The 11,782-nt window shown below is 25.7% G+C and overlaps 2 protein-coding genes across 2 annotated transcripts; both read right to left on the reverse strand.

The window, feature by feature from the left end:
* Positions 1 to 1,150: 1,150 nt before the first annotated feature.
* Positions 1,151 to 1,552, reverse strand: LOC112755727 (putative lipid-binding protein At4g00165). The gene has a single exon (XM_072198350.1). The coding sequence runs from the start codon at positions 1,550 to 1,552 to the stop codon at positions 1,151 to 1,153; it is 402 nt and encodes a 133-aa protein (XP_072054451.1).
* A 4,074-nt stretch (positions 1,553 to 5,626) lies between these two features.
* On the reverse strand, positions 5,627 to 6,001 carry LOC112755728 (14 kDa proline-rich protein DC2.15). The gene has a single exon (XM_025804004.3). The coding sequence runs from the start codon at positions 5,999 to 6,001 to the stop codon at positions 5,627 to 5,629; it is 375 nt and encodes a 124-aa protein (XP_025659789.1).
* Positions 6,002 to 11,782: the final 5,781 nt, after the last annotated feature.

Raw genomic sequence — 11,782 nt, forward strand, 5'->3', positions numbered from 1 at the left:
TATATTGTTATGGACCTTTCATTTTTATGCATATAAAAGTTTAGAAAATTTAAGGCCTTTCTTTTTTTAATGAATGTTAACTCACAAAGGCCTAAAAGTAGTGACCACAAGTCTCAAGACTACACAAAATTAATCACCAACTCAAGTTTATATATATATAACTATGTTAAGTATACACTAAAATCAGCTATTAATATAAGGTAAATATTAAAATATAAATATATATTAAAAATAAATTAAATAATATATATATTTATACACAAATACATTAGTGATTAATTTTGATGTACAAATAGTATTTTTGATATATATATATATATATATGAAGTACATAATATGCACTTACTTACACTTCATTATGTATAACTGCATAAGAAATTTAATCATCATGCATGTACTAAATCACTACTTCTTCTCTCTTTTGGCGGAAAATTAAAGTACAATACATTCCATGCATTTCACAAATTAAATTATGATACACAATCATCTTTTACAACAAAACTCCCTAATTTTATTAGGAAAAATAGAGAAAAACAACAATAATTAAGGTTGCTAACCGAGGCAAACAGGCTTGCCTAATTATTACAAATTTACAATAAGTAAGGAAACATGTCACTGGCCATACATGCATTCCCTACGCATACATTACCCAAACACAAGCAAAACAAGCACTGTAATGGACAAAAACATTAACAATTAAATAAAATGGATGAACTAACACAATAAACTTGAAAAAGGTTTAATTTCTATACATATAATAGTGTCAAACTTTTATATTTTGCTATTTAATCAGGTGTCGTCATATAAATAAAAATAATGTATTCTTTTTTAGAGTCAATGGATGTACTCTTCTAACAAAAAAATTTATGATTGGTCAAAGAAAATCTAGTTTTATTTATATGACAACACCGTATTAAACGACAATATAACAAAGCTCGACAAAATAAATTGCATAGAAATTTGACTAATTACTTAAAGGTAAAGACTCGCGTGTGCAGTTGTCTTCATGTGAATATAATAGTTAAAAACTGTTAGATATAATTTAACAGATTTAACTAAATTATTATCTAACAGTTTTCTATTATCAACTTCACATACATGAAGACAACTGCATGCGAGTTTCTCCTTACTTGAATTATAACATTTTATGTTAACATTGGAAGCCAGGAGGAATTGACTTTTGACAAGCACTAAGGATCCAGCTTAGAGCAACAGGGACATCTAAGTTGTTGCCAAGAACATTGGCCTTAATAGCAGTGCACAAACAAAGTGCTGCTTCCAAATCAACCAAGCCTTCAAGTAATGCACAACATTTGCTTGAAACTGGAGAACCAACAACAACGTTACCAAGTCCTAAGACATCAGCACAAACCCCTAGTTTCAATGTGTCTTTGGGGCATTTCTCTTGTGGTGGTGGTGGTGGTGGTGTCGGAGTTGGGCATGGTTTTGGTGGTGGCGTGCATGATCCACATGCATTGGTCAATAAAGGTGTTGAAAGGAGAGACAGCACAAGAATTGTGGCAGAAAGCTTGCTGATGGTGTTGAAAGCCATGGCTTATAGCAAAAAGAAAATGCTTAGGAAAATATATTAAAAAAGGTATGATGTAATAACAAATTAGTGTGTTATGAAGTTGATAAATAGGGTGGTACATACTACCAATTTATAAAAGCAAAAAAAAAATTTGTGAGGATGCATCATCACATGGAAATCTGATTGAGTGATTGGTGTTGTTTTTCCAGCTGGATTTCTTTTGTATGCTTCTGAATTGATCAATGGAATGAGAGCTATTGTTTATTTATTTATTTATTATTTTGTTTTGTTTTAAATCTTCTGTGGATGTTAATTCACTAAGTTATACTAGTGGCCTTTAGATATTTTTCTTTGATTTGATTTTCACTCTTCTTCAACTTTGGTCTAAGTTTTTAGTATTACAAATTTACTTACTGAGTTTTGTTTAATTTATTTAGCCTATTAGTATAACTTATTATAAAAGAGAAAAATTCAAAGAGCCAGCAAAATTTCAAATTTTTAACTAATATTTGACCGACTAATAATTAATTTATTGTGAACCTAAGTTCTATTAGTCAGTGACTAATAGGTTGTTGCACTTGTATGCATAAGACGGATTCAAATTCTCAACACTTGTTTAAGCGGACAAGTGAACAAATCACTCGACTAATCCAAGTTAATTTTTTAGTTTAGTAATCTAATAATATATTTTTAGCCTATATTTTTAAATATTAATGACTAACTATTTACCAAAAATAATAAATTCTACTGATTTTTTAACATTTATAAATTTTATCATTATAAAATTTGGATTCACAGGGCATATATATATCATGCATCTTTTTGTTGCTAAATACTATTGATATATTAGTACTACTTAATATATAGTTTAAAAAAAATTAAGTTAGATTAGTTTAGTGGTTAGTTCAATAGTCTATTTAAATAAGTATTTAGGGTTTGAATCCTATTTTATATATGCATGCAACACAATTCATTAACTAGTAATAAATCTTTAAATAAAACTCAGATTTGTAGTGAATTAATCATTGACTTATCATACCAAATGTTATAATTTTTGACTTATCATACCAAATGTTATAATTTTTGGGGTGATGCAATTTTTTGTAGCATCCTCTGGAATAATATAACGTGATATATTAAAGAAGTTAGCAAAAAGAAAAGATGAAATTAGATGATTTTTACAAATATCTATTATATGATCAATGTTAAATGTATTTTACTATTTAAAATAAAACTAATGACTTGATATTATATGTTTTTTTCAAATTATATTAATAACATAATTTTTTAATTACCATTTCATAAAATGTCATATGCATGTGTTTTTTAAGATTAAATTAATATCACATTTTAAAAATTATTAGAATAAATATTATTTTGATTCTCAACGTTTGGACTAAATCTTAATTTGTTTTCTAATCTTTTAAATATTTTATTTTAATTTTAAAAATTTTAAATATTTTATTTCAATTTCAAAAATTTCAAATGGGTTTAATATAAGTAAGTCCATTATTACATTTGACACGAACAATTCACATATTGAAGAACCATAATATTTTATTTCGGTTTGGAAATATAATTAACCCACTAGCTATCACCATTGTAAAACTTTTTTTTATAGAACGTTTATGATTGATTGTTAGGATTTAGAATTTTTTAAAAGAAGCAAATAAAAAAAAAAGTGTTATAAATAGGTTTTGATTACATTTCTCTAACATACAAAAGAATAGATGACTTAACTAATAATAACGTTATAATATTCATATCACTTACTTGTTAACTATTCGTGTCAAAATTTTAATGTTAGAAACTGAATTAAAATTTGGTAATAACAATAAGGAACATATATATCACTTGTATTTTTTTCAGATCAAACTGCTACTTTAATTTATTCTAAAATTAATAATGTTGGCTTACACTCTTAGAGTTCTGCAAATTTAGAAGTAACCAGATGTTTAAATAGATAAAGAACTCAATCTAATGGTCGAAATTAAGATAGATTTGGTGTTAAAATAAACAATATATTAAATAAATTTAAGAATAGTAAACTTAAATGAGTCTATATCCCAATATCGACTAAAAAGGTTTGTTATCCAAAAACTAACATTCTTATACTTTTATCCATATTTTTATTTTTTATTTTTGGTAGATATTTACCAATGTATTTAAAAATGCTGGTCGTTTTCGCTAGTACAACGGTAAAAAAACATTTGTGGAGTAGTTTGAAGCTCCATTTTGTAACACAAAAATGTTCTTTGTTTTCTTGTGTAGCCATGAAAAGGACAGTTTTGACTTTTATGCATTGTGAGAAGATAGTAAGTAATAAAAATAAAGCCAGAAAGTAGTCCATTCTTTTTTCTCATATTTAGATTTGGAAAAATATTTTCAGAATGTAATTAATACGAGAATTTTAAATGATCTACATAGGTATATATATATTGAAGAGGAGCAAGATAATGCATATATATGTCTGGTATCACATATAGAATATTTGTGCTAAATTTCGATATAAATAATAATTGGCATCATTAAAAACCCGATCAAATAGGTTTTTTATATATATTTTAAAGGTAATTATTATGTTTCGATATATATAATGTATTAATAAATTTTAAATTAATATTAAGTTATATAAAAATGATTTATCACCTATAAAACTTCAATTTAACATTTATTTTTAATAAAAAAATCTAAATTTTTAAAAGATATATTTGTAACTAAATTAGATGGTTTTTAAAAGAATAAATAATACATCGCGAGAATAATCTTCTGTCCGCACGTCAAAATTATATTGAAAATGTTTGGTAACAAAAAAAAATCAGTCAAAAACAGTCATAACTTGCTTTATTTAACATTTATTAATTATAACAATAATTAATAAATGCTAAATAAAGCAAGTTCTGGCTGTTTTTTTATCTTCCTAACATTACCCCATCTATTATTGGAATCAATAACTCCTAACTACATAAATAAATGACGTAATGAAATACTAATTACAAACGAGTGAAATATATATATATATATATATATATATATATAGATAATCATTTCAATAAAACTTAAAATATAATTGTTTATATTTTAATTTGGACGCATTCTCCAAATTAACTAATGATGATATTGGAAGGTGTCAACAAGAAATACAAGAATGCAATCCTTGAAAAATATTTCTATATTTTTAGGGGAATGAATTAAACTTTTTGAGAAATAAATTATTTATTTATTTAAAAAAAATAAATATCACACTAAATGATTAGAAATATTTCTTTTCTAATTCTATGTCTATATTTGGAAGTAAATAAACATGGACGTACACTTCATTGAAAGAATACACAACAGAGTTCTACTCACAATTTTAAGATTGACTTGGAATCTTGTAAAATTTAATATAAACATAATAATACAACAAATTTAATAATCCATGTACTAAATAATCAATGCTTCTTCTCTTTCTCTCTAGACAAAAACAAGTACGAATAAATTCCATACATTTCACAAATTAAGTATGATACACAATCATAATATAAAATAAAATTTCCCTGATTTTATCAGAGAAAATAGAAAAAAAAAAAAAACTAAGGTTGCTAACTGAAGCAAACATGCTTGCTTGATTATTACAATAATTAAGAAAACATGTCAAGCACAGTACATGGATTTTCCACACATTATCCAAACATAAACAAAAACAAGCACTACAATTTAAAAGAAAAATTAATTGAGAAACTAACAAGATTTAACTTCTATACATTTATCAAAGTGAAATTTTTTATATTGCTATTTAATAGGGTGCCATCATATAAATAAAAAATAACGAATTCTTTTTTATGGAGATAGTGGATGTACATGCACTAATCAAACCAAAAATTCAAGACCGGTCAAAGAAAATGAATATTTGTCAAAAAGAAAACCTAATTTCATTTATATGATAGCACCACCTAATTAAACGACAATATAAAAAAGTTCAACAAAATAAAGTGCACAGAAATTAAAATAATTACTCAAATTATAATATTATATCTCAGTGAACATTCACATGCAGTTCTCAACTAGTAGTTTCGCACGAAGATAACTGCACGTGAGTTTTCAACTCGTATCTCAACACTGGAAGCCAGGAGGAAGTGATTTTTGACAAGCACTGAGGAGCAAGCTGAGAGTGAGAGGGATATCTAAGTTGATGCCAAGAACATTGGCTTTAATAGCGGTGCACAAACAAAGTGCTGCTTCCAAATCAACCAAGCCTTCAAGCAATGCACAACACTTGCTTGAAGCAGGGGAACCAACAATAACGTTAACAAGACCTAAGACATCAGCACAAACCCCTAATTTCAATGTGTCTTTGGGGCATTTCGCTTTTGGTGGCGGCGGCGGAGTTGGTGCCTTGCATGATCCACATGCATTGGTTAATAAAGGTGTTGAAAGGAGTGACACAACAAGAATTGTGGCAAAAAGCTTGGTAGTGTTTAAAGCCATGGCTATAGCAAAAGAAAATACTTAGGAAAATATGTATAATTTAATTAAGTGTGGTATGAATACTACCAATTTATAAAGGCAAAAGAATTGTGTGTGAGAATGTATCATCACATGGAAATATGATTGAGTGTGAGTGGTGATGTTTTTCCAGTTGGATTTTTTTTGTATGCTTCTGAATTGATCAATATAGAGACAAAGTTATTACTATTTTATTTTATTTTATTTTTTTCATCTTTTTGTGGATGCTAATTCACTAAGTTATACTAGTGGGCTTTAGATATTTTTCTTTCATTTGGGTTTCACTCTTCTTCAACTTTGGTCTAAATTTTTAATTAATATTTCAAAAAATTAATTAATTACTTTATTTAGTTTATTTAGCCGATAAGTATACTCTTGATTTATTTTCAACTAGACATACATATATACAAGATTTAAGGGTTTAAATTACTTATTTTATTTTTTTTACAAGATAATCAATTATGTAGATAAACATACGCGCATTTGTATGAAAATCGTGAATTACTTAAATATTAAATTTAAAAAATTAATTTTTTATATACTCTAGTTATCGTAATATATAGTCCATGAAATAGGTGTATTTTATAAAGATAAGAGTGCAGTAAATTAAATAGCATTATCCTAAATTCCTAACATCATTCTCTTTTTGTTCCGAAGGTTGCATTTTCTATTTCTTCGTACCAGCAATAATAAACTAATTAACAACTTTGTGCGCTTGATTATTATATTGTAATCATGTAGGATTTTGCTAATTAATAAAGTCGTATCATCATCATCATGTAAAACAGTGAGCATATGTGATATATATTAAGATAAAAAACATATTATTTATTAAGAGTGTCAAGTACAATGTGGTCTCACACTCTATCCAAATTTATCTAATTGTTAGACAAAATAGAAAAACATGTGAGTCGACAAAAAATCCTATTCTTTAGTCTATTCCACTAATTGTGTTCCAAATTTGATGGTATATATCAACTTTACTATGGATGTAAATTAATGAGTTCTTTTATTCATCATATGTTCACAAGAATTTTTGTTCTTCATACAAGGCACATCAATCATTAGCACTTCATAGTGTAAAGTTGTCCAACTCAACAGCACAAAGGCATATACTAATTAATGACCAAAAATTATATTTTATATTATATATGTATATATATGTCAAATTGTCAAGTTGCCAAGTGAAGTATTTATATTATTTTGATGCCCGTGACTCTTAGTGAGTTAGTGGTTATTGGTAAATCATGGTAGGTCCAACCACAGGAGTGACCATTTCCATAATGCCATGTGCATGAAATTAAAAGCTTTTAGATTTTCTCATAACCAGTGGCCATGCTACCTCAATCTTGCAGGCTGCAGCAGTATCTTCAATTCTAAATCTTCATGAATTAGAATCATATTATTTTTGTGCACCAAAGAAAAATTCTGAAAAATTCCAACATTTATAGATATTTATTCTAATATTAATTGGTATTTATTATAGTTTTAAAATTTTACTATACGCCAATATAAATGATAGATAAAATATTCAATTTGAAATATATAGAATTAGGGTTGGAAGTGAGTCGAGCTTAGTTGAGTTAGACCAAGTTCAAACTCGCCTCACAAAAATTGAACTTGGCTCACACCTCGACTCATTAACAATCGAACATATTTCTAAAGTTCAAACTCGTCTCACTGAAAGCTCACGAGCGAGTTGGCTCAAATAATAAGAACATCATCTATAATTTTATATTAATAAATTATAACTTATATATTTTAAAAATATTTTAAAAATATTTAAAAAGATCAATTTTATATATTGTTTATCTATTAATAAATTATAAATTATTTATTTATGTCTTACATCAAAATTATATATAAAAAATAAATATAAAATTTTAAATAATTAAGATCATTAATATATATAATTATATATTACTATTTCATATGTATATATATAATCGAGCCAGCTCATCACGAGTTAATGAGATGAGCTTATCTAAATTCAAGCTCGACTAATTTAATTTATGAGCTCAATTCCAGGCTCAAGTTTGGCTCACCATCTCACGAGTTTAGCTTATCGAGCTATTAACGAGTCGAACTTGAGCCGACTCATGAACTGACTTGACTCACTTCCAACCCTATATAGAATTAACCAATAATTATATATTTAATAATATTAACCCATTTTATTATAAAACGAAATATATAGAATAGTACAAATTATTATTGATTCTTATAATTAAATTAAATTAAAGTATGGAAATTCTTTAAAAGTTGAAGATACAATAGAAATTACCATGTATAGTGTGGTCACATTCACATACATGCATGTGATAAGGAACTCCTCTAGGGTTGAGAGATTCAAGTACTATATATATTGAGTTCACAAGAAAGCTAAGTTCTTTTCGCGGGCGCAGAGAATCTTAGACTCTTACCTAGAAATTAAAGATATACAAACGTCAAATTGAAAGATTGAGCAAGCTCATATATGTCATTCTTGAATTTCTTTGTTTAGTCTTTCTCAATTCAAGCAATCACATGCATATACATAATTTTGAATGATAATAAGATATCACATTTTATATATGTTTCTTTAACATGTGCAATTAGAATGTATATGCTAAAGCCAAAAGTACCTTTTTGTAGTAATTATAAATACAAATATACAATCATACTTCATGCACACACTAAACATATCAATTAAGTATAATATAATTAAAGATAAATAGTTAAATATAAAATAATTACATATTTATATTTATAATTAAATTTTATAAATAATATAATAATATTTTATATAATTGAAATAAATTAATTATATTTATCATCAGAATATGGCTTCAAGTATAAAAATATAGTGGTAACTGATGACTTTTTATATTCATAAAAATTTTAATTATTCATGATACTGTCAAAAAAAATTTTTTTTTTTTTTTTTTTTTTACAAAGGGTTTGAGTATATTAATAGTTGATCATTATATTATTCTCTCGTTTAAAGTGGTACAAGAATTTAAATTAACACCCTTTTATTCTAAGGAACAGCTTGAAATGACTTGATGAAGACTGAAGACCAGAGTAGTATACATGGTTGATGATAAGATTGCTTTCAGAAGATGAACAAAAGAGGTACTGGAACCAAAGACATACAAATAGTTAGAATAACAAAGAAAATAATTAAGGAATGAACAAGTTAAAAGACAAGTTGCATTCGGAATATTTTTAATTATTACATTTTATAATCAGTGGTGTATGTCCAGGCGTCCAGCTTATTTGGGTCACAAAATAAGAATAAGAATTTAATTTTGATACATTAACGCTCTAATGTCGTGCAATTATAATCTTTTTCTTAAATAACTATTTACGAGATCAATATAAAAGTTAGTTATTCTTGCTAATGTAGTATTATATGATTGGATGCACATATAAAACAATTTTATACTGACAGTGATCAAAATTAAATTTTAAAAATAATTGGATAAACTATTAAAAATATCTTGAAATAAAGATTTACGAATTAACAAAATTATTCTTAAAAGATCAAAATAAAAAGAGGAATGTCTCTACCAAAAGATTTAGAAAAGTGAAAAAACTCCACATTTTTATAAATTATAAAAAAATTTATATTTGATAAACGATTTATGTATTTAATTCGAATTTTTATAGAAATATTTAAATAATTATTTACAAAATACATGAAAAACATAAGCAAAATTTTATCTCTAGACACGTTTTTCTTTTTTTTTTTTAATATTTTTTACCATACACAAAATTCACTTAGTGTATAAAATTTAAAAAAATAAAAAGATTTTAATTTTTTAATAAGTAGTATGCTTACTAAAAATAACATTAAATTTAATCTCTAAAATATTTTTTAAGAATATATATATAATTATTATATCATATTTTGAAATATTTTAAAAAGATTTATAGTTTTGGTTTTTTAAAGACACTTTTGTCGGCATTTAATTCTTTCGAAAATATTTTTAATAGTTTACTCAAAAGACAATTATACAAGAAAAAATGGTGGTATATGGTTTGTCTTGTTTCATGTCCAATACTATGGGCTACACTCTTATATGAATGAAAGATTGATTAGTGATTCACATTAATGGAAACTCACGTGGAGTCGATTTCACGTGAAGTTGATAACTGGAGGTTGTTAAATGATTTGATTATTTTGACTAAATTTTCATCTAACGGCTCTCAACAATCAACTTCACGTGAAATCGCCTGCACATGAGGTTTCGCCTTATTTAAAAAAAAAAAACATTATTTGAGCATCACACATGTCTTTAACAATTTCCAGTGTCGGTGAGCTATATACGGTGGCTACGGACATGCAAAGATATAAATGCACGTTAATTGTTAACAATGAAAAAAGAATGTCTGGGTCATGGTTTTTAATTTTGAGTTGTAATTATTTTATTTGAAATTTTTTTTTTGTGAATTTGTACTATTAATTTGTGTTATTTGTGCTTTATCTATCTTTTATAACAATGAATAGATAAGATGCATGCACAAAATCATATATACGAATAAATTATTTGAAATCATACTATGATTCTTGGAACAAAAATCAACCTCAATCAAAATCGATGTTTGCTCTCTTATTTCGCAGTCAAATCGATCAATTTAATTTGTTACACAGCAGTATTAGGTGCACAAATAATCCCTTTTTTTTTCATGCCATGATTTTGCCATTAATCCCACCCAGGTGCTCCATTTCACATGATTCCATGTGAATGAAAATTCATGTACAGTTAACTTTACGTAAAATTAATAGTTAAGATATATTAAATAATTTGATTGATTTGACTAAATTTTTATCTAATGATTCTTAATTATTAAGTTCACGTAAAGTTAATTGCACATGATGAGTTTTTATCTTACATGGGACTTTCAAAACATGCAACTTTTTTCTTCTCTCTTCAAATCTTCTCTTTTTTCTTATATCCACTGCTTTCAAAGATTTTTTTAACAACATATGTCACAAATTAAAAAAAAAATGTGCTGTTATTAAAAACAAAATTGTTATTCAAGTAAATTTTTTGTATTTTTCAACTAAATTTTTTATTATTAATATAAAAAAATGAGAAAATTATGTAAGTAACTTGATTGACATTTTAAAATTAAGAGACTAACTTGATCAATTAAAAAATTAAGAGACTAATTTGATCATTGTATAGTTACTGTCTCTCTGACACTTATTTAAAAACGAAGAAATTAAAAGACTAATTAGATAAAGATATTCCACAAGTAATAATAGATCATACTAGTTGAAAAGGTGATTGTATAAATTATTTTTATATTTTATGCATAAAAGCGCTGAAGAAATTGTTCTAGCAACAATTTTATTTCCGATTATTCCCATTAATTCTCGACAAACGTGGTTATGTTATGAACTATGATGCACAGACACTGACATGAATATGGGACAGGACACGACATGTAAATTTTAAAATTTTATAAGATACAGAAACACGCATACATATAAAATATAAAGTATTTTTTAAATAAATTATAATGATATTTTAATATTTTATTGATATTAAAATATAAATTAATTTTTTAATTATTTTTAATATCTTATTTTAATTATATCAAATATTTAAAATATTTTTTATTTTAATAAATAATAATATATACTATATCTAAATTCGTTTTAAGAATATCTGTTAAGAATAAGATTGGACACACTGACACATAATAGTATTTAAATGTTCGAAAAAAAATTTATTTTTTATTAAGATACGGTTGAACACGCATGTCAGACGA

The sequence above is a fragment of the Arachis hypogaea genome, chromosome 6, assembly GCF_003086295.3.
Source record: "Arachis hypogaea cultivar Tifrunner chromosome 6, arahy.Tifrunner.gnm2.J5K5, whole genome shotgun sequence".
Classification (NCBI taxonomy): domain Eukaryota; kingdom Viridiplantae; phylum Streptophyta; class Magnoliopsida; order Fabales; family Fabaceae; genus Arachis; species Arachis hypogaea.

Excerpts from the sequence above, each read along its gene's own strand:
- LOC112755728 (XM_025804004.3), bottom strand. The coding sequence starts at position 6,001 with ATGGCTTTAAACACTACCAAGCTTTTTGCCACAATTCTTGTTGTGTCA.
- LOC112755727 (XM_072198350.1), bottom strand. The coding sequence starts at position 1,552 with ATGGCTTTCAACACCATCAGCAAGCTTTCTGCCACAATTCTTGTGCTG.